Source organism: Mus musculus, chromosome 17 (genome assembly GCF_000001635.26).
Source record: "Mus musculus strain C57BL/6J chromosome 17, GRCm38.p6 C57BL/6J".
Lineage (NCBI taxonomy): Eukaryota > Metazoa > Chordata > Mammalia > Rodentia > Muridae > Mus > Mus musculus.
In genome coordinates this window covers 80,231,193-80,254,484 of record NC_000083.6, presented here as the reverse complement: position 1 = coordinate 80,254,484, position 23,292 = coordinate 80,231,193, and the positions used below count along the sequence as shown (strand labels likewise).

At 45.2% G+C, this 23,292-nt stretch overlaps 1 protein-coding gene and 1 long non-coding RNA gene across 12 annotated transcripts in view; one reads left to right on the top strand and one right to left on the bottom strand.

Annotated features, from left to right (window-relative positions):
• Dhx57 (DEAH (Asp-Glu-Ala-Asp/His) box polypeptide 57) overlaps window positions 1-16,181 on the top strand; it is a 52,173-nt gene extending 35,992 nt beyond the window's left edge. For 9 of the 10 annotated variants that reach the window (NM_198942.2, NM_001163759.1, XM_030249433.1 and 6 more), the window contains 10 exons: window positions 47-220; window positions 1,198-1,398; window positions 2,977-3,253; window positions 4,370-4,465; window positions 4,549-4,632; window positions 6,080-6,214; window positions 7,302-7,376; window positions 8,676-8,810; window positions 12,333-12,533; window positions 15,555-16,181. In NM_198942.2, the coding sequence (NP_945180.2) occupies window positions 47-220; window positions 1,198-1,398; window positions 2,977-3,253; window positions 4,370-4,465; window positions 4,549-4,632; window positions 6,080-6,214; window positions 7,302-7,376; window positions 8,676-8,810; window positions 12,333-12,533; window positions 15,555-15,698 (1,522 nt within the window). In that variant the 3' untranslated portion in view covers window positions 15,699-16,181. Of the gene's footprint in view, window positions 1-46; window positions 221-1,197; window positions 1,399-2,976; window positions 3,254-4,369; window positions 4,466-4,548; window positions 4,633-6,079; window positions 6,215-7,301; window positions 7,377-8,675; window positions 8,811-12,332; window positions 12,534-15,554 lie in introns of those variants that run through there. The other variant, XR_003952074.1, reaches the window with a different exon arrangement.
• Gm52289 lies at window positions 12,182-21,817 on the bottom strand. 2 transcript variants are annotated; one of them, XR_003952265.1, is made up of 2 exons: window positions 21,447-21,817; window positions 12,182-12,579 (listed from the first exon to the last, which is right to left on the bottom strand). It is a non-coding gene; the product is annotated as a predicted gene, 52289 (long non-coding RNA). The 2 variants fall into 2 exon arrangements; XR_003952264.1 differs by having other exon boundaries at window positions 21,457-21,817.
• Between the last annotated feature and the right edge of the window lie 1,475 nt (window positions 21,818-23,292).

Genomic DNA, 23,292 nt, shown 5'->3' with positions numbered 1-23,292 from the left:
TCAAAGGCTCATGCCCGAGTCCTTACTGTGCTGCACTTCCTTTTAGATGTGTAATTCACCCGCTGCACTCATCATTATCCAGCGAAGAGCAGCAGGCGGTGTTTGTGAAACCTCCAATGGGTGTAACTAAGATTATCATTTCCACCAACATTGCTGAGACGTCTATAACCATTGATGATGTTGTGTATGTCATCGATTCTGGGAAGATGAAAGAAAAGAGGTAGGTGAAGTAACAGAGGGACTAACCTCTTTTAGGATAACACGGCTCTTAATGGTTACTGCCACGGTGCTCTAAAGGAATATTGTATGTGGTTCCATGGCCAGCGTCATGAATGTGAAAGTCAAACACGGATGCACAATCACAAGCAATGGATTCATTTTCCCAGGTGACTTTTCCATGAGCTTGGATGAGAAGGAAATGGCTAAAGCAAGTGTGTGTGGTGTCTGACGGACCTAAGTCATCACAGCAGTAATTACACCATGGTCCCACAGTAGACCGGACCTAAGTCATCACAGCAGTAATTACACCACGGTCCCACAGTAGACCAGACTGTACAGCTCAGGAATAAGGTGGAAGATCACTTGTCTGTGCCCCGTCGTCTTGACAACATTCTTAAATGTAGCTCAGTAAAGCACTTGCAGGAACTATGCTCAATCCCCAGAACCACACTTAAGAAGGAAGGAAGAGCCGGGCAGTGGTGGCGCACGCCTTTGATCTCAGTGCTCAGGAGGCAGAGGCAGGTGGATCTCTGTGAGTTGGAGGACAGCCAAGGCTACACACAGAAACCATGTCTCAAAAGGAAGGCGGGGAGGGAGGGGGAAGCTGGGAAAGAGGGAGAGGGGAAGGGGAGAGAGAGGGAGAGAATGAAAGAAAGAGAAAGAAGAGAAAAGAAAGAAAGAGGGGAGAGAAGGAGGGATTGAAGGAAGAAAAGAGAAGAGAAAAAAGAAAAAGAAAAGAAAAGAAAAAAGCTAGAGGTGGCACCATGCACTTGTATCATCCGTTCTGGGGAAGGAGAGACAGGAGAATCACTGATGTTCACTGGTCAGCCAGCCTACCCCACTGGGCGAGTCCCAGGCCTGTAAGAGGGACCTTGTCTCAGAGAGAAAGACTAATGGAGGGGGTGGAGAGAGATAGTGTCTGAAGAATTACTCATGCACACAGAATCACTCAAGCTTGCATTTCCTTTTCCTTTCCAGATACGACGCAGGCAAAGGAATGGAAAGTCTAGAGGACACGTTCGTGTCTCAGGCCAACGCTCTGCAGAGGAAAGGCCGAGCTGGCCGAGTCGCATCAGGGGTCTGCTTCCACTTGTTCACGAGCCACCACTACAACCACCAGCTTCTGAAGCAGCAGCTCCCAGAAATCCAGCGAGTGCCCCTGGAGCAGCTGTGCCTCAGGTTATGTCCCAGTGGGCCCCCCTCTGCTTGCCTGGGCCCCGCTCCTCCTCCTATTTAAGTTTCATGATCTTTTTCCTAGCAGGACATTGTGCTGAGAGTAGAGTGCATGAAGTCACCATTTGCAGAAAGCACATCAGTGTGGCCCCCTCCTCCCATGTAACTCTGCACACAGAGACTTTCACATCCTCAAGAAGACATTTCTAAATTAGGAAAGTAACTTGACTTGCCAGGGACTTCCTGCCAGAGGACACAAGTATCACAGTATGCCAGGGAAAAATCTACAGCCTCATTATCAGTTAGAGAAAAGTAAACAAAACTTACAACACCATTGTTAGCTAATGAACAAATGTCATAAAATGGGATTTAGTAAGTAGTTGAACAGATTCAATATTATATGAGCTAAAGAATTTTTAATTCAATGTTTATGAAAAATTGCTTGATGATATAAGAATTGCAAAATATCCATACTCTTTTATCCAGTTGTTAACTTAAAAAGGGAAATAAAATAACCAAGGCTACAGTAAGGCTTAGTTGTATAGAGCTCTTTTTAAGTGCTATGCACGGTGGTCAAGCCCTCTGCCCCGTGCTCTAATCCACTCTGGCTCCTGCCAGCGTAGTTCATCATTTATTCCTTCTTACAGTTTCACTACATTCGTCACTGTCAGGGCATGGCTACAGGGAAATGCCTCAAGAGAGAAAGCCAAGCACCAAATACATGTACTTTAATGACAGACAGCTGTCTTATTTGAGCTGATAACACCAAAAGAGACTCTAAAACCAGGTGGTGGAGGCGCACACCTTTGATCCCAGCACTCGGGAGGCAGAGGCAGGTGGATTGGGTTTCTTTATATAGCCCTGGCTGTCCTGGAACTCACTCTGTAGACCAGGCTGGCCTTGAACTCAGAAATCCTCCTGCCTCTGCCTCCCGAGTGCTGAGATTAAAGGCGTGTGCCACCAGGTCCGGCTTGGATTCCCACACCCTTACCTATACTTCGTTCACCATCAGAACTGCCTGTCATAATCCGAACCCACTGTTAAGAGAAAAAGGCCACTTTGAAAGTTTGTTAAAAGAATTTTTAATATGGGTAGGTAAACTTTAAGTGTCTCTGTAGTTTATTGCTAAGAAAACTAGAGGACAAGATTTTAAAGGCTTTTCTTAAAGCAACCCTGCAGCTGGGTATGGTGATCCTTGTCTGTAGTCTTGGAATTGAGGAAGCTCCTTCCACTTGTCTCAAAGCCATGCTGTGCTGTGTGGCTTAGAAAGGTACTCAGGAGGAGCTGGAGAGAGGCCTAAGAGCACTTGCTGCTCTTGCAGAGGACCTGAGTTCAGTTCCCAGTGCCCATTGTCAGACAGTTCCTCGTAACCATTTGGAATACAGTTCCAAGGGAGCCTACACCTCTGGCCTCGACGTGAGCACCTGCACTGTGTGTACACACCCACAGGCAGACACATCTCACATAATTAGCAAGGATTAAAATCATCTTTTTTTTTTAAGGCATTTCTTAAGAAACAAAAGATCCCTCTGCTTCATTCTACCAGCTATCAAATTTATAAATCATGATTTTATTCTTTTTCAGAATTAAAATTTTAGAAATGTTTAGTACTCATAATCTCCAGTCCGTGTTCTCTCGGCTCATTGAACCTCCACATATTGATTCTCTTCGTGCCTCAAAAGTACGGTTGCGAGACTTGGGAGCCTTGACTCCAGATGAAAAACTGACCCCGCTGGGTTATCACTTGGCCTCTCTGCCCGTGGACGTGAGGATAGGCAAGCTGATGCTCTTAGGTTCTATCTTCCGCTGTTTGGACCCTGCTCTCACCATTGCTGCCAGCTTGGCTTTCAAGTCCCCTTTTGTAAGTGACATTTGTCTAAATTGGAATTTTATGTCACAGTTCTCAAAGGGATCTTTAGACTTTTGAGGTATGTGAGTGCATGTGTGTGGGTGTGAAAGATCTCAGAGCACAATGGTATGTGATCCTTAGAAAAATCTTTATTTCCCCATCCCCCAAAAAACCTTGGGGATTAGAGGTATAGCTTATTAAAATAATAATATGCTTTTTGTTTACTATTGCTTATTTTAGAACAATCAAAAATAGTAAGCAGCAAGACACCACTATATAATTTCAAAAGGTAGTGAACACATGCATCAGCTGTGAAAAGTAACTCAATAGAAAGGTAGTCTGCACGCACAGTCCACTCGTGTAAAATCTAAGTCAGACCTTAGGAGTTCAAGTGCAATCCCTAGCACCAGAGGAGGGAGGAAAAGGTTTGGGTTCTGTATAAGCATCCCACCATGACCAGCTTCCAATGCCAGCCCGAGCTGCATGGTGAGTTCCAGGCCAGTCTGGGCTATAGAAAAAAATCCCTCTCCCAGACATCAACATAAAAAAAGATAAGTTAGGTGTGATGATCTTTTATTCTGGAAGCAGAGGCACCACAATTTTGAAGCCAGCTTAGTGTACATAGCAAGTTCTAGGCTAGCCAGAGTCTCACAGTGAGAGTGTCTTAAAAATCAAAAACGGGGGCTAGAGAGATGTCTCAACAGTTAAGAACACTGGCTGCTCTTCCAGAGGACCAGGGTTTGATTCCCAGCACCCACATGGCAGCTCACAGCTATTTGTATCTCCAGTTTCAGGGAATCTGTCACCCTTACTGACACCTGCAGGCAAAACACCAATGCACATAAAGGTAAATCATTAAAAGAAAGAAGTAGAAAGAGCCAAATGACAGAGCCTGAAAAAAAAGAGCGGTCCTTTGATGGCTTGTCTTTTGCCATTCGGCCCTAAAAGACCAAAGAACTTATCTTGGGTTCATTTCGAACTCACAGAACAAACAGGCCACTCATCAGCTTCACTGTCGGGCTTGACCCTGACCCTGCAAGAGGTTTCCCCAGGTAGTGGCTTCAGCATAGGAAGGGGCCATTTGAAACCTCAGATACACCGTGTCCTTCAAATCCATTCCTCATCTAGGTGTCTCCCTGGGATAAGAAAGAAGAAGCTAATCAGAAAAAGCTGGAGTTTGCATTTGCAAACAGCGATTACCTGGCCCTTCTATGTGCATATAAGGTAAGGGGCCCTCAGAACGTGGGTGTGTGGCCACAGCTGGCACCAATGTCAGTAAGTTCAGCTTGATTCTCTCCACGATTTAGGGTTGGCAGCTGAGTACAAAAGAAAGCGCACGAGCAAGCTATAATTACTGCAGACAGAATTTCCTGTCTGGGAGAACCCTGCAGGTGAGTTGGGTCTTCTGTGCCATCCTCATCATCTCGCTGGCGTAGCTGGCAGTTGCCCAGAGGGGTTGTCAGGACAGTGGGACTGCTCAGTCTTCTCAGCTATGCAAAATGGATTTCTGAAGATGAGGATATGTGTTTCTGTCTTCCCCTGTGACACTGTTGTAGGCCTCCTTCCATGGCGTCTGGGAAGCCAGCGTCTTGATGGAGAAGGTCTCTACAAAGCTTTTGTTTCACTAACAATCTGGAGACTGGAGAAAGGGAGGCCCAAGGAACACAAACAAGGTGGTCTTAGTTCTGCTGCTTCCTGACATCCAGAGACCTGACCAGACCTGACCTGACCTGACCTGGTTTGTTCTGACCAGTGAAATGAATTGGATTCAGGTTGCCAGCATGCTAAGCAAACCATCCCCCATCCATGAGTGCCTCCCACTTTTAAAGTAATTAAAAGGCACTTTTGTGTTGCCAGGACTGTCCTTAGCACCTGCACTCAGTCCTCTTGCCTCTCCTTGCCTTCCAAGTAAGGAGCCCTCAGACATGAGCCACTGCATTTGATTCTTGTTAGCCTATATTTGAACAAAAGCCCCAAGACAAAGACATTGGCAAGTGTTAGTGTCTAAATGTAAAACCCTTAATAATGTCCCGTGTCCCCAGCATCAGCTGTGATCCAGGGCCTCCATAAGGTAGGAAAGGAGGGAAAGGTCTGCAGGTGAGTTTCACTGAGAGAAATGCTAGCTACTCTCGGCTCAGGTAAGGGGCTCACAGGACATATGTGGATAGAAACACAAACAGAACGGTTAAACGTAAATCAACAAGCCTAATGGCGGGGTAGCCGCCCACCTAGCATTTGGGAAGCAGAGGCAGGCGGATCTCTGAGTTCAAGGCCAGCCTGGACAACAGAGTGAGTTCCAGGACAGCCAAGGCTACCCAGAGAAACCCTATCTTCAAAACAAACAAAAACCAAAGCAAAAGGCAACAAGCAAAAGTAAATTACATTTTCAAGGAAATCAGACCTATCACACTCCAGTTAAAATGTGTAAAATATAAAATGATCATAGGGGTTTTTGAAGGCTTTGGATTTCCATGTAACTGTCTCACTCTGCCAGTTTGTAATAAATGAAAGTCACCTTTAAAAAATGACAGAGTCCAAGTGCACTCATTACTACTCACTGTTGTTACACCTTTGTGACTGCCATTCACCTTGGATGTGTTGCTAGCTCCTTCTTTAAAAGGTCCCATCCCAAGCCAGGCGTGGTGGCGCACACCTTTAATCCCAGCACTAGGGAGGCAGAGGCAGGCGGATTTCTGAGTTCAAGGCCAGCCTGGTCTACAAAGTGAGTTCCAGGACAGCCAGGGCTACACAGAGAAAAACCCTGTCTCGAAAAAACAAAACAAAACAAAACAAAAAAAACAAAACAAAACAAAAAAAAAGGTCCATCCCTTCTTTCAGGAAATGGCCAGCCTCAAACGACAATTCACTGAACTGCTGTCCGACATAGGGTTTGTGAAAGAAGGACTCCGAGCAAAAGAAATTGAAAAACGAGCCCAGGGAGGAGATGGTGTCCTGGATGCCACAGGAGAGGAGGTGAGGAATGGCCACTTCAGTCTAGATTGACTTTTAATTCTAAGAGCTGACACTGAGATGTGGGGTGGGTGGGAGCCAGGGAGCAGTGGCACACTCCGTCTCCGGTCCACAGATGGGTCAGCTAACCTTCATGAGATCAGTTTCCCATTCATTGTCAGCATTGCTTGCTTTTAAATTCCACACTTGTTCTTGATAATTCTGTAGTTCACAGTAAGCTGTAGTAATGTTTCCTCAAAACAGGCCAGCCTTTCCCAACCCATGTCTTAGGTGTAATTTTAGAACTTACCGTCCTTTGTTTTAAAACAATTAGTATGGGGCTGGCGAGATGGTTCAGCAGGTAAAAGCACTGACTGCTCTTCCAAAGGTCCTGAGTTCAAATCCCAGAAACCACATGGTGGCTCACAACCACCCATAATGAGATCTGACACCCTCTTCTGGTGTGTCTGAAGTCAGCTACAGTGTGCTTATGTATAATAATAAATAAATCCTTTAAAAAAAAAGAGTTAAAACAATTAGTATTTGCTGGAGAGTCTGTCTGTCTCACAAACCAGGCTCTTCCTTTCCATGATGCATACCAACACCACCTCTGTGTGTTTATTTGTTTAAACCTGTGCAAAAAGAGTTCACTTTGATCATGCTGGGCATCAGGACTTGCACCAGTTCCACTTTGGCTCTAGTGAGGGACCCCTTAACCACATCCCAGTCGAGAGCACTGGCTTCATAACTATGAATGTATCTAGAAAAAAAAAATAATTGTGAGCTCTTTAAGACTGGCTGCTGCCATGCTCCCACCTCTGAACCTGTAAGCCAGCCTCAGTTAAACGTTGTCCTTAGAGTTGCCTTGGTCATGGTGTCTGTTCATAGCAGTAGAACCCTAACTAAGGCAGTAGTACATCTTTAATTCTAGCAGTGGGAGACAGAAGTAGCTGGATCTTTTTGAGTTCATTGCCAGCCAGGTCTAGACAGCGAGTCTCAGTTCAGGCAGGGCTAAAGTGGAACTGTCTCAAAAGAAAAAAGAAAGACAAATGCTGGCAAACACATGACCTACTAAAATACCACATATGGTAATGCTATGTTTCTCTCACAGGCTAACACAAATGCTGAGAACCCCAAGCTGATATCAGCAGTGCTGTGTGCCGCTCTGTATCCAAACGTAGTACAGGTAACAGGACACTTCCTGAGTCCTCCTGGTTTTTGTTCTGTTAGTAACTTTAAATTTATTCATGCTGAGCAGTGGTGGTGCACGCCTTTAATCCCAGCACTTTGGAGGCAGAGGCAGGCGGATCTCTGAGTTCAAGGCCAGCCTGGTCTACAGAGTGAGTTCCGGGACAGCCCGGGGACACAGAGAAACCCTGTCTTGGAAAAAGAAAAAAAATTTCTCATTAGTCATCTTCAGTAGCTGCACAGAGCGCGAAAGGATTCCCAGTTCATTCATTCTCCAGTCCCAGATACTGTACGAGACAAGGTTATAAATGAGCCTGCAGCGCACACACACAGACTGCCTAAGTTTAGCAGTACAAAGGAACATAGATTTACACAAGGAGATAGACTTGTTTACTCTTAAAATTGGCAAAACCACACACACACATGTAATACTTAATACTGATTCGGTGTGAGTCCTTAAATAAGCACTCTGGGTGAGAATAAAATGTTCTCTCTGTCCTATCTGTGCCCCATCTCTAGAGCTATTAGGGAAAACTTGCAAATGTGCACAAAGTTGCAGCCAGGAGGATTCTCTCTCCACAGATCGAATTTTCACCTGACAAGTCTAAATTTGCAGTAACGTGTGGCAGCTGTGGTGGTGCACACCTGTCATCACACACCTGTCATCACTGCACAGGAGAGATGGGGACAAAGGAATAAAAAGTTCAAAGGCTGCCTCAGCTACACAAGCCCAAGGCCACGTGCTCTATAAATAATAAAGTTTAATGGTGAAGTTATAGACACTTACAATGAGGTACTGTATAATTCTTGATAACAATGCTTTAGGAAAATCTTGAACAAATACAAAAATGTGTTCAATATACAAAGTTTAAGAAGCAAGTAACACAACAGCCCTGGGACAGGGAGAAGGCTCAGTGGATAAAAAGATGCTTGCCTGGAAGCCTCCTACCTGAGTTTGATCCCTGGGACCTACATGGTAGAAAAAGAGAACTGGTTCATGCAAGCTATTCCCTGACCTACACACACACACACACACACACACACACACACACACACACACACAGACTTATACACATTCACACACTGTAAATATATATCCCAGCACTAGGGAGATGAAACAGGAGACTCACAGGTTTGAGGCCAACCAGGGCTACATAGTAAGTTCCAGGATAACCTGGCTATACGATGAGACCCTGCCTTGAAAAAAATGAAACATAAAAAGAAACAAAAGCTATTCAAGTAATTCTTGTTTGTTTCAAAGGGCAAGTCCTGCAATGAAAATATACTTGTTATCTAGGTCAAGACCCCAGAGGGAAAGTTCCAGAAGACCAGTTCTGGAGTGGTCAGACTGCAGCCAAAGTCAGCTGAGCTGAAGTTCGTTACCAAGAATGACGGATATGTCCACATTCACCCTTCCTCAGTGAACTATCAGGTCAGCATGCGGTGTTTTTATGTTACCTATGGCACATCCTCAAATGAGAAGCACGGTCTGTCCCTAAAGCAGACAAGCCTTAGTCCGTGGCTGCAGTGTGTCCAGGAGTACCACAGATTTAGAGAAGGTTGACTCTGTATAAAGAGACTGACAGGCTGATTCTGGAAAGGCTTTCCACTTGGAGAAAATCGTTCTATATACAGAAGGTGCTCACTCTCACCCCTGCTCCAGTGGGCACCGCGCCTGTGCGTTGCTTTAGGAAGTCATGAGGTAATCCCTCCATCCGCATGTGGGATTTGCCAATCCTTTATTCTGGCCTTCCTTCAGCCTGCTGCTATAAGATTGCTGCCTCCTCCCCAGAGGTAAACTCATCTGTGGTCACAGTAGCTGTCAATTCTAAAGGGACATCACCTGGTCCTCATGTGGCTTTTGACATCATTAACTTCCTTCCTCTTGATTCAATGATCTCTGCTCCTGAAGCAGCCCTTTATGTCCCCAGTCACTGTGTACCTTTCCAGACTTTCTCTGCTCTGAGGCAGTGGTCTGCCTTCCTTCAGCTTTCTCACTGTAATGTATGTATACTTTTCCACCCTCTGAGGGCACACCGTCATGATCTCAGCTGCCCACTACATGCTGACCCCAAGGCTATCCAGAGCTCAGTGTCTTCTGAACTTTCCTGCTAGAGAATAGCAGCTAGTGTCCTCCAGTCACCTCAGCTCAACCTCATCACCTGCCTGTGCACCATTCTCTTCCTGTGTACTGCCCTGGTAAATGGTACCATCCGAATCAGCCTAATGTCATGAAGACTTCTGCTCTTCTCCATATTGATTCAGTTGGTCACCAAGTTCAGGCAGCGCCACCTTTGCCTCTGCTCATAGCCACTGCTACTTCTTCAGTTCAAATTCCATTGTTTTGTGCCCAAAGTACTACAATAATCTGGAATGTCTGTAGCCTTCTGCCTTACTGCTCTGTTACCTTGATCCTTTTCTTAAATCTTCACATATGGAGTCCTATTATAGACTCCTGCTTGATCCTTCTTCACATCTGCCCCGATCCCTCAAAACTCACTTCCTCTGTCTCTCTGTGTGCTGCAGCAATGCACACACTGCAGCAGGGTTTTCCATTACCATGACACCAGACATGCTACTTCTGTTCCCAGAATGACAGTCTCACTCCCCAGGAAGCCCGTGCTTACTCTGACATTTCCACTAAGAACCGTCTCCTGGACGGCGGTGTAGCTTAGTGGTAGAGTGCAGGCCTGGTCTGGCAAGGTCCTCAGTACTTCCAACTCAGAACAGAATTCCCTTGGTACCACTCCCCTCTAGAGTCCTCCGCCTCCTCTGTTCTGCTGCCACTGGGTATGCATTTGTCCACTATTCTGACTCTGGTACTCTGTCCTGGAATTATAACATCCATGAGGACAGGAGCTTTTACATTTCCAGTCTGTCATGATGCATGGCTGAAAGCAGATAGTTAATGAAGCTTTCAGGAAAGATGAAGAAGAAAACGAGGACAGAATACAAAGAGAGCCAGGTGGAGTGGTGCTTGCCTTTAATCCCAGCACTAGGGAGACGGAGGCAGGTCCACATGGTGAGTCCAGGACAGCCAGAGCTGAAGAGTGAGACCCTGTCTCAAGGAAAAACAAAACAAAAAGAGTAGAGGCCGCATGAGGTTGAAACGTCAGTGCTGGTCAGCCCCATGGTGCTACTGAGGAAAGTGGTGGCAACCCTTGGGAAGGGTCTCCTCGGGCTCAGAGGACTAGAAGGCCATCCACTCATCTGACTCATCTTGACTGCATCTGACTTAGAGAACACAGGCCTGAGTTAGCTCCACTCTTCAGTTAGCCACGTGGAAGACAACACTGATGTAACCATGCAGTGCCTGCTGGTCTGACTCTGATGTAGGCCATAAAGGACGGTAGGTGTAAATGAACAGGGTCCTTCCACTCAAGCAGTTTTAGCTGTGTAGACAGGCAGGAAATAAGTCAGTAACAAATGCCGCAGAGAAAAAGTTAAGCAGGCAGCAGGACTGAGAGAGGAGCCCTTTTCTCTAGAGCAAGTTGGGAAGAACTCTATGGGTTAAAAACAAGCCATACAGATCTCTAAGGAGAGAATATTCCAGCACAGGAAGTAAGTGCTGAGGCCAGGAGTGAGAGTATATCTGTCATGTTTCAGGATATGTAAGAAGGCAATAGGATGACGTTCACTGGGGTGACTTATCTAGGCAATCGTGACTGGAGCTGTGCAGCGACAAATGGGACAGGGTCAGGTCATGTAGGGAGTTGAGAACCGAAAGGTCACTGTGGATCTGTTCACTGCTGTGAGCGGACACTGTAAGACGTGGAAGCAGCAACAGCGTGAGCACAGAGCAAGCTCTGCAGTGGTCCCGGTGAAAGGCCAAGGTTTGTATAACGTAGTAGCTACGAAGGTCGAAGGTCGTGAGAATGGGACTGTCAGATCCTGTCTACTTTAAACACAGCAGTCAGGATTAATGATGTTCCAAATGGAGCTGGGCAGAAAACAGCAACTAAGCTCTCACACACAGGGGCTTGAACACGTGGGGCACTGTTTTCTGAAATGAGGAGGTGTAAAGAGAAAGAATCAAGAATTATTTTAGGTATTTGTTTGCAGAGGACCAGGTTCACGTCTCAACACCTACATGATGATTCGCACTGTCCAAGTCTCCAAATCCAAGGGATCCAGTGCCCTTTTCTGACCCCTATAGACACAAATATATGCAGGCAAAACACACATAAAATAAATAAATCTAGAAAAATTATTTTAAAACATACCATGTACATATGTATCATAACATCACAAGAGGCCCATAATACTGTAGTGTTCAGTTAAAAATGTGGATGCTAGCCAGGCGTGGTGGTGCACGCCTTTAATCCCAGCACTTGGGAGGCAGAGGCAGGCGGATTTCTGAGTTCGAGGCCAGCCTGGTCTACAAAGTGAGTTCCAGTACAGCCAGGGCTACACAGAGAAACCCTGTCTCGAAAAAAAAAATGTGGGTGCTGCTGAGATGGCTCAGCAGATATACGAGTTTGATGTCAAACTGTGCAGCCTGAGTTCTGTCCCTGGGATTCCACTAAAGAGGAGAACTGGATGCTGCCAGTCGTCCTCTGACCTCTTCATTCGTGCAGTGGCGCGTGGTCATGAGCATGTGTCCACATACACAAATAAAGAAAAATAGTTTCAAAACGCACCTCTGAAAACTAATTTTGAACACCACCAAAAGGGTTTTTTACTGTTGTTGATTCGTTTCCTGGGGTCCTAGGGATTGAACCCAGGGCCTGGTGTATGCTATGCAAATGTTCTGGTACTGAGCTACATTCCCAGCCCTAAGAAGGAGCGGTCTGCAAAGCGTTAGATGCTTATTTGATATCTAATAACAACAGCAAGCCCAGAGGAAAGGTATCTGCAAGTCCTTAATGGATGGGCAGCTCTGAAGTCCACGGACTGCCAGGAATCCCCTTATGTGGCCATTGACCTCATTGTCATCTGATGTTTTGTGTTACAGGTCAGACACTTCGACAGCCCCTACCTGTTGTACCATGAGAAAATCAAAACTAGCCGGGTGTTCATCCGAGACTGCAGCATGGTGTCTGTGTATCCCCTGGTCTTGTTTGGAGGGGGCCAAGTGAACGTGCAGCTTCAAAGAGGGGCGTTCGTCGTCTCCTTGGATGACGGCTGGATCCGGTTTGTGGCCGCCTCCCACCAGGTAAAGGGACAGCTGATCTGCTTAAAGGCTCGGGTCATGAGCTGCTCTGGAATATGAAATGAACAACATTCTTTCAGGACCAAGACAACAGAACTAATGGGCAGGAAGCGTGAAAGCAACATGAGGCAGAGAAGGGCCTAATAATAGTGTGAGGAAGCAGCGCAGTAGCGACCCCTGGCTGGGTTAGAACTGCTACAGAGGTTTGAGTCAAGTAGATTCGAAGCTGAGGCGAGATGATTACTGTGAGTTTGAGGACAACCAGAGTGATATAGCAAACCCTTGCTTCTGAAATAACAAAAACAAACAGTAGAATCTACAAAGAGAGGGTGTTGGCCCTCCTTAGTGATACACCCTGATCTTACCATTATCATAGAAGAAAAACAGTGATCAGACCGCACCTCATTGGTGCCTTGGGCTTAATCTCCAGAACCACAAAAGTAAAGCAGTAGATAAATAAATAAAAGATGTGCTATATATACCCGTAGTCCCAGCCACCCAGGAAACTAAGGCCGGAGGATCACTCAAGCCTCCAGCCAGGTACTCAAGACTACAGATACTTAAGACTAGTAGCTTGGGCAACATAGTAAGACCTTATCTTATAAAAAATAAAAAGAACCGGGCGTGGTGGCGCACGCCTTTAATCCCAGCACTTGGGAGGCAGAGGCAGGCAGATTTCTGAGTTTGAGGCCAGCCTGCTCTACAGAGTGAGTTCCAGGATAGCCAGGGCTACGCAGAGAAACCCTGTCTCGAAAAACCAAAAAAAAAAAAGAAAGAAAGAAAGAAAGAAAGAAAGAAAGAAGGAAAGAAGGAAAGAAAGAAAGAAAGAAAGAAGAAAGAAAACATACCTCAGAGGTAGAGCATGCAGCATAAAGCATTAGATACAACCCCTGGTATTAAAAAACAAAAAAACAAAACAAAAAAAAACCCTAATATATTTTATTTACCCTAATATACCCAGCATGTTTTACTTCTGTGTAATCAATATGAAAAGCTACTGAGTTATTTTTCTTCTCTTTGCACATTAAGTCTCTAAAGTCAGGTGTGCTTACACTCTTCCGCACATCTCAGTTTGAACCAGGTCCATGTCATGTGCTCAGTAAGTGTAACCACGTATGACCAGTGGCTGTCAGGCTGTCATAAGCCAAGGGGCCATGCAAGGCTGGTTTGCTGCGGCAGCTAGATGATAAAGGCCCACTCTCCCTGTGTGAGCAAGATGGCTGCAGGAGATCCTGGCTTCACAACTATACCGCATGCCATCAGGAAAGGAGAGGAAGCCGCATGGCTAGAAGTTTCATGAAAGCTTCCTTCTAACGTGTGGGAGTGCTTGCATGTTGAGGTGGGTGGCTCATTTTGAATTTGTGGCCATCCTAAGATACATAGTGAGACCCAACTTTAAAAAAAAAGCAAACAAAACAAGAAACCTTTATGTCATATAATCCCAAGATAAGGTGAATCAAAAGTCCTTGCCCAACTGCAGCTACATAGCATGGATGAGGGCAGGCTGAGCTCTGTAAGCTCCTGTCTTGAAAGCTAAAAACAAAAATCTGGCCGGGCGTGGTGGCTCACACCTTTAATCCCAGCACTGGGGAGGCAGAGGCAGGCGGATTTCTGAGTTCGAGGCCAGCCTGGTCTATAAAGTGAGTTCCAGGACAGCCAGGGCTATACAGAGAAACCCTGTCTCGAAAAAACAAAAACAACAACAACAAAAAAAAAAAAACCAAAAATCTGAGGTGGCTCAGCAGTTATGGGTGCTTGCTGCTACACCTGACAAACAGAGTTCAAGCTCGGAACCTACTTGATAGGAGGAGAAAATTAAGTTCCGGGCTGGAGAGACCGCTTAGCAGTTAAGAGCACTGACTGCTCTTCCAAAGGTTCTGAGTTCGATTCCCACAACCACATGGTGGCTCACAACCATCCGAAATGAGATCTGGCTCCCTCTTCTGGAGTGTCTGAAGACAGCTACAGTGTACTTACATATAATAAATAAATAAATATTAAAAAAAAAAATTAAGTTCCTCACGTTGTCCTGACCCTCATGTGCGTGCTGTGGCCCAAATGCACACACAGATAGATATATATAGCAAATAAAACAAAAAATGTAAACATAGGCTTTTTACAAAGCCACTGGAGCTGGACAATAGCTACTCATCCAGAGAACCAGAGTTCAGTTCCCAGCAGCCACACGGCAGCTCACAACTGTCTGTAACTCTGGTTCCAGGAATCCAACACCTTCACATAGACACACATGCAGGCACACACCACCTTCACATAGACACACATGCAGACAAACATCAGTGTGTACAACATCTTCACATAGACACACATGCAGACAAACACCAGTGTGTACACCACTTTCACATAGACACACATGCAGACAAACACCAGTGTGTACAATACCTTCACATAGACAAATTAACAAACATTAAAAAAATGAAACAAAATGAAGGCTCCCCGAGCTTACACCTGGAATCCTGGAATCCCAGCATTCAGGAGGGGCTGGGAAGCTTTCTGTGAGTTCGAGGCCAGTCTGGGCTACAGTGTGGGACTATATCAAAAGCCCACCAAGGCTGGAGAGGTGAGACATCAGTAAAGGCCTTTCTGTATGAACATGAGAGCCTGAATCCAGATTTTCAAGCACACACTCATGTGTGGGCACATGTATGCACACTCAGACACACAAAATTAACAAGCTGTATTGTGGAAAATGCTTAAAAGCCACAGTCCCTAAAATTCTGAGACCTGGAAACACATGCTGTAACCCCAACATTCACAGGCTGAGGCAAGAAGATAAAAGTTTCAGACCAGCCTGACTATATAGCAAGAGCTTATCTCTAAATAAATAATAAATAAATGTGCTAGAGATAAGTAAACACTAAATGGATAGATTTATAATGGGCCTCCTTAGGATGTTACAGAGTGAAAGCGTGTTCTAAAGTACTGTCAGAGGTCTTAAGCCATGATAACCAGTCAGATGCTTTGTATGAAAGCCTCCCACAGCTAATGCTGCAGTTGCCATCATAGGTGGCCGAGCTGGTGAAGGAACTCCGCTGCGAACTTGACCAGCTCCTCCAGGATAAGATTAAAAACCCCAGCATGGACCTGTGCAGCTGTCCGAGGGGCTCTCGGATTATCAGCATGATCGTGAAGCTCATCACCACACAGTGACGACTGGGCCTGGCCGCCTGCTCTGCACCTCTGCTCCCCGGCAAGGCACAGGAGCGCGCCTACCTCCCACGGAAGACTGGCTTGGGGCTGCCCCTGGGGTGCAGAGCCAGGGCCCCACAACCCAAGAGACAGTCTCCACACTGGTGTTTCTGAAAACGTGGGGACACTCCCAGCACAATTTGGAGCGTCCGTGGTAGGACAGCCTAAAACCCAGCTTGTCTTTCTGTGACTGTACCAAACTGAATGCAATTCACCTCATAACTTAAAACTGAATGTTTAATACAATTCTGTCTTAATCCATGTATCCTTTCCCTCCTATTTTTTATTATGCATTGTCTATACTTAATTGGTGATTCTTTTCTCTTGTTTTTTACTGGGCATGAGGAGAAATGTTTGGTTTGGCTTTCCCCATCATAATAAAGGAAATGAAAGGAAGAAAGAAATCATGTGAGTAAGAAAATAAAACTTTCATTTTAGACCTGGTGTGGAGTAGACGTGATTTGTTAGGGATTTTTATTCATAAAAGATCGATGTTCTAAAAAGAAGCAAAATCCTGCCTTCAAAGAGAAAAATGAGTAAGTTAATTGAATTAGTTGTGAGGGTACCACTGTGCAAGCTGGTCCCTCCACCACACCATACTAAGAGGAGAACAATCCTCGGGGTCTCACTCTCTGCTTGTACATTTTCGAGCCTGTGCTCTGGGCGGGGCGGCTCAGAGTGAGGAGCGCTTGCTGCTCTTCCAGGTGACCTGAGGTCAGTTCCCAGAGCCTCTGTCACATGGGTCACAGCCTCCCCACACACCAGACACCTCAGTCAAGAATGTATTATTTTGCCGGGTGTGGTGGCACACGCCTTTAATCCCAGCACTCGGGAGGCAGAGGCAGGTGGATTTCTGAGTTCGAGGCCAGCTTGGTCTACAAAGTGAGGTCCAGGACAGCCAGGGCTACACAGAGAAACCCTGTCTCGAAAAAAAAAAAAAAAAAAGTATTATTTTAGGTAAGCTTTTAGGAACTCTAGGCTGCCCAACATTACCAAGTAGGTTTTCGTTTCAATACATTTGAAGAACTTACACTAAGTATTTTTTTTTAATTCTCTTTGCATAAAAAATATGCAAAGTACCTACAGTATTCAAGTGCCGATTGGCTACTGAAACAAAGCCCTCATTACAGAATGGATAAACCTAAACCCCTTAAAAGAAACAGAGTACCAGAGGCTGGAGAGATGGCTCAGCGGGTAAGAGCAGTGACTGCTCTTCCAGTTCAATTCCCAGCAACCACATGGTGGCTCACAACCATCTGTAATGAGATCCGATGTCCTCTTCTGGTGTGTCTGAAGTCAGCTACAGTGTACTCATATAAGTAATAAATAAAAATAAATAAAAGAAATAGAGAACTAAACTATATTATTGCTCCAAATAAATTTTTCTAAAGATGTATTTATTTATTTTATGTGAATACACTGTAGCTGCCTTCAGACACACCAGAAGAGGGCATCAGATCCCATTACAGATGGCTTGGTGAGAACTATCTGTCAAAGTAGACCTGCAGTTTTTAACACAGGTTTGGTCCTGCCAGGAGGTAGCCTCAACAAATCCTTCTACCCAGAGCACTAGAATTTCTGCTCTAGAAGCGACTGATCACTTCCAGGCACACATAGCCATAAATTCTATCATTCTGTAGCTGGGTCTGAATGGGGAAAGAGAAGTGAAACCTTCACTTAAAGCATTAAATAAGAAAGAAACCCTGGGCCTGAGTCATGGCTCAGTGGTTAAAAGCAGTGGCAGCCCTTTCAGTAGGGTTCAGCTTCTAGCTGGTTCTACCCATAGCGGTTTCAGGGGGATCTGACACCTGGTCTGGCCTGTGAGGCACTGCTTGCACATGGTACACACACATGCATACAAAACACGTATACACACAAAATAAATAAAACCTTTTCAAAAAGAAAAGAAAAAAACCCCACCCCAGCCTGGCAAGATATCTCAGTGGGTAAAGACCCTAGTGGCCAAGCTTGACAATGAGTTCAATTCCCAAGGCCCGCAATTGAAGGGGTGGAAGACCAGAATTAACCCTACAGGTTGTCTTCTTACCTCTACAGACGGCACATGTGTACATACACATAATTAAGTAGAAAAATCTTAAAAACCACCTATAGAGCTCGTTCTTTAAAACTCATTAAATTATGAAGTAAAAAGTAAAACCCAGTTGGTGGCGCACGCCTTTAATCCCGGAACTCAGGAGGCAGAGGCAGGCGGATCTCTGAGTTCAAAGGCAGTGTGGTCTACAGAATGAGTTCCAGACAGCCAAGGCTACAGAGAAAAACCCTGTCTTAAAAAAAAAAAAAATCAGAATAAAAACTCACAATGGAATTATGAAATGATTACTTGTTTGCAGTTAAAAAATCAGAACATAGTATTAGTTTTTGAAATAAAACTGGATTTCTAAGCTAGATGACCAACACTTAATGTAAGTTTAGGGAGAGACTGATAAATGGCCCCTTTAAATATATGTTCCTGCAATCTAGCTAGGGAAAGTACTTACTCCGTAATTGGTTTGCAGGAACACATTGTATTTGGTCTGAGCTAGTCTTAGTAAACAAGACCAGCTCACCATTCTGGCAGGTGGAGCCATCACATGGCGATGCTTCTTCTCAAGTTCCATACATACATGCATACATGCTATATAGAATGCATATTAATTAGGATTTTTCAAAGATTTATTTATTTTATGTACATGAATACACTGTCACTGTCTTCAGACACACCAGAAGAGGGCATCAGATCCCATGACAGATGGCTGTGAGCCACCATGTGGTTGCTGGGAATTGAACTCAGGACCTCTGGAAGAGTAGCTGGTGCTCTCAACCACTGAGCCATGTCTCCGGCCCTGTTTAGGTGTTTTGTTTTGTTTTGTTTTTTATTGAGGAGAAGAATCCGAATGGAGGTAACAAGTCTCACACTAAAGAAACTGAATTCGTTTTACTCCTTGAAGTCCTTATCTGTTTATTATAATTTGCTCCCTGACAAGTAACAGATTTTAATCTCTATCCTTTCGTTCTATAACTGAGTGGTTTAATTTGAATAATGTGTCTAAGTACAGCACTAGATCTGAGTCATGTGGTAAATGTCAGCTCCTTTTAAACATGTTCCTAAAATGTCATAAAATAAGATTTTGGAAAGTACTTTGTAAAATTAAATCACAAAACCATACATTGTTGAGGGGCTGGGGAGGAGGCTGTCAGTAAAGTGCTTGCTGCATGAGTGCCTGAGCTCAGCTCCCTAGCATGCCAGCCTGTGTCCATCCCAGTGCTGGGTGTTGAGGGCTGCTGGTAGACCCCTGGAACTTGCTGGCAAGCCAGCTTAGCCAAACTGGTGAGCTAAAGGTTCAGTGAAAGGCTGTCTCAAAAATAAGGGGGGAGGCTAGCAAGATGGCTCAGTGGGTAAAGGCCCGAGTTTCATCTCCAGGCTCCAAGTGGAAGCACCTGACCTCCAACTTCCTCACACAAGCTGTGGTGCACACATGCCAAATAAATAAATGTAATGTAAAATTTGTTAAGGTGAAGAGCAGCCAAAGAAGGCACTGAAGGTCTATTTCTAGCAGGCACGTGCACACAACCACACACACACACACACACACACACACACACAAGCATGCACACCGGGGAGGAGGAGGGAAGGCACTGGAATCAAGGGTATGATTTTCAAATGTTCCTCAGACTGGATCTTTGGGGACTCTGCTGTGATATATTCTCTTAATTGCTAGATCTAAAGGGGACCCTCTGGAGGTATCTTGTATCACCCATAAATAATAGCTCTGTCACACTGTCATTATTTGAGCCCTCCCTGGTAGATGCTGCTTTTCCCTCTTAAATCATGCTGAAATTAATCATAAATCCCGGAGCGTGTTTCTCTCCACATTCAAGGCAGAAACTGCTTACAAAATTTCGCCAATTATTAAACTACAAAAGTAGCTATTGTTGTCAGAAGTTAGATCTCACACCTCCTCCACTCCACGTGTAGGATAAACCTCAGACTCGAGTGCTAGCATCTTGATCATGAGCCCGTGTCAATGTGTGCTCAGAGGGCAGAGTGCCCAGATGGAAACGGACGAGAGAATGTTCTAGTCACAATAACAGTTTCAGACTGTTCAAGGGTGGTAGACTTCTTCCCTATCTTTTGGTCTCCTCCCACCTCTGGGTTGGGGAAGTTGGGTTTTGTTTGTTTTGTAGGCCTGGGATCTGAATCCAGGTCCTTGTCCATGCTAGGCAAGGACTCGACCACTTCGATGTGTCCCTACCCCTTGCTTTGTTTTGTTTTTTTAGACATGCTCTTACTGTGTGGCCCAGGCAGGTATGGACCTTGGTGGGAGGCAGGTGTGGGGGGCAGAAGTCAACATCAGGACTTCGTATTGCTCTCTACCCTATTTCTGAAGACAGGTTCTCACGCTGAACCTGGAACTCACGTTTTCTACACTGGCTTGCCATTAAGCTCAGACCTACCTCCCCATCTCCTCCCGCCCAGCACTGAGTTGACATATTCACAAGCTTGGCTTTTTACTTGGGTGCTGGGGATTCAAACCCAGGCCCCCATGCTTGAATGGCAAGCACTTTACTTCCAGGCCATCTCTCCAAGCCCCTGTTAGTATTTCAAACATAACACCGAAGCGTGGATGATGAGTCGCTAGATGGTGGGACTTCTTGCCATTTCTAAACTGTCACCCCAGTAAGATATCCGATATTGTACTTGTAGTGCTTTGATAAGAATGACTCAGCTCGGCTACTGTTCTATTGCTGTGAAGAGACACCATGACCATGGCAACTATTACCCTTATAAAAGAAAGCATTTAATTGGGGTGTGCTTGGTTTCAAAGGTTTAGCTCATTATCATCATGGTGGGTGGGGTGGCAGCATACAGGCAGACACAGTGCTGCAGAAGTAGCTGAATGTACTACATCTGGATCTGAAGGCAGCAGGAAGAGAGAGACTGGGCCTGGCTTGGGCTTCTGAAACCTCAAAGCGCACCCTTAGTGACACCAACAAGCTCACACCTCCCTCCCAAGCTTTTCCAAGTAGTTTCATTCCCTGGAGCTGGAGACTATAAACATTCACATTTATGAGCTTATGGGGACCACTCTCATTCAAAGCACTATAGTCCTCACAGGCTCATATAATTGGATACTTTGTCATCAAAAGAGGGGGGTGGGGGTGGGGGGCGGGGCTGGAGAGATGGCTCAGTGGCTAAGCGCTGGCTGCTCTTCCAGAGGTCCTGAGTTCAATTCCCAGCAACCGCATGGTGGCTCACAAACATCCGTAATGGGATCTGATGCCCTCTTCTGGTGTCTGAAGAGATTGGCAGTGTACTTGAATACATAAACAATCATTTTTTAAAAAAGAAAGGAGAAGAGAGAACAGAGGGGAGGGGAGGGGAAGGGAGGGGAGGGAAGGAGAAGCCACCTGCTCAATTTTATAACTACAATGAAGGATGAAGAACAGGGCTTAAAGTGATGTTTAAATACTACAAAAATATTGATAAATATAGCCTAATAGTATAAAACAAACGTTTCACTAAGGAACACTGCAAACCATGCGGGTTTGTCTGTTTTGTTCATTAAGTCGGGCGTGTTAGCACAGTCCTATAAGCCCGGCCTTGGCAGATAACCTCGGAAGATCAGGAGTTCAGGGCCATCCTTAGCTCTGCCATGAGTGGATAGTTTTACAACCACAAAAAGGCAAGAAAAGTGACAGGAAACGCACCCACTGTTACCTCTTTCCTTGGCTTTACTGAAACGTTGGGAGTGGCTCATTCTTCTTCCAGGTTGAGTAGATGGGTGTCATAGATTATCCATGCATGTCTTCCTTCTGCTTTGAAGCAGCCCAAAAGACTCACTAGCACCTGAGATTCCACTTTGAATAAGCTTTTCCTCATTCTGTCCTTCAACTTCAGATGTATTAGACACCAGAGGCGGTGGCACATGCCTGAATATACCTTCCAGCAAAATCTAGGAGTCATCTTGTTTTCATTTGGTGTGTGTGAGCACGCTGGAGTGGGTGGGATCGTGCCTGTGATGGTTTGTATATCCTTGGACCAGGGAGTGGCACCATCTGGAGGTGTGGCCTTGTTGGAATAGGTGTGACCTGGTTGGAATGGGTGTGTCATTGTGGGTGTGGGTATAAGATCCTCACCCTAGTTGCCTGGAAGTCAGTCTTCCACTAGCAGCCTTTGGGTGAAGACATAGAACTCTCAGCTCCTCCTGCACCATGCCTGCCTGGATACTGCCATGCTCTCACCTTGATGATAATGGACTGAACCTCTGAACCTGTAAGCCAGCCCCAAGTAAATGTTGTTTTTTATAAGACTTGCCTTGGTCATGGTGTCTGTTCACAGCAGTAAAACCCTAACTAAGACAATGACTGACACATTTTACTGGGATATTCCATGCCTCGTAGGATACTGAGCAGTGAGTGACCTACTAGATGCTAATAGCTCTTTCTTTCAGCTATGACAACCATCCAGGGGACAAAATTACCACCAGTTGAGATCAAGTTTTCAACATACCATTTTGTAAATAAAACTACATTTTGCAGGCTAGCAAGATGACTCGGCTGGTGGGGCAAGCCTGCAGCCCTGAGTTTAATTCTCAGCACCTAGATTGTAAAGAGAGAACTGATTCCCAAAAGCTGTAGACCCAAAAAAAAAATCCAGTCCAAAATGTTAGCATTGCCAAGAGAAAAGAAACCTATTTAAACAAAATGAAATAAGGAACCGTTGTTTATAAAGTATAAATAGCTTATTATTCAAATAAAAATTGTGCCAGTAGACATATCTAAAGATGTAAACATTTTAGAATACTAACACGAAACCTCCGCCAGAGCAACTCTTAGAAACGTGTGCTGTGGTGCTGACAGACTGCTCACTGGGTAAGGGAAGTTGCCAAAGCTGCCGAACCTGACTTGAGCTGGATCCCTAGACCCAAACAACAGAGGGAGAAGACCAACTGAAACTTGTACATGCTGTCCTCTGACACACACACACACTCGCACACTCGCGCGCGCACACACACACACATACATACAGGTGCAGGCATGTGCACAAATAGATATACTAAGCATGTGCTATCGAGTAAGCTGCTAAGTACTGAAGTGTAAAGACCAAGAAGTGATATGTACAAATATGTGTGGATGGAGAACAATTTAAAAATATCATCTCTCATTTCTGATCTTTTTTAAAATCACTTATAACTTGACTCTTGCAGATAGTTATCATCCTTAGGGCCACATTTTGATGTATAAAACACACACACACACCCTTATCTTATCTCCATGCTAACTGAACAAAATCCAACCTAGTAGACTTTGGCTACTATGTAAAACCGAAACAAGAACTTTAATTTCTAGGCTCAGTAACTCTTCTCTCCACCAAGTTTCCCGGAAACCCACTGGTTTCAGGGGTTGTCTCTAAACCCACTGGTTTCAGGGGTTGTCTCTAAGACTGCCAGGAAGAATGGCAAAGTGTGGCATGCTCTTTGGAAAACAGGCACCAAAACACACCAGGAGGCCACCACATGATGAGCACTAAGGGACCATTTTAAGGGACCGTCCC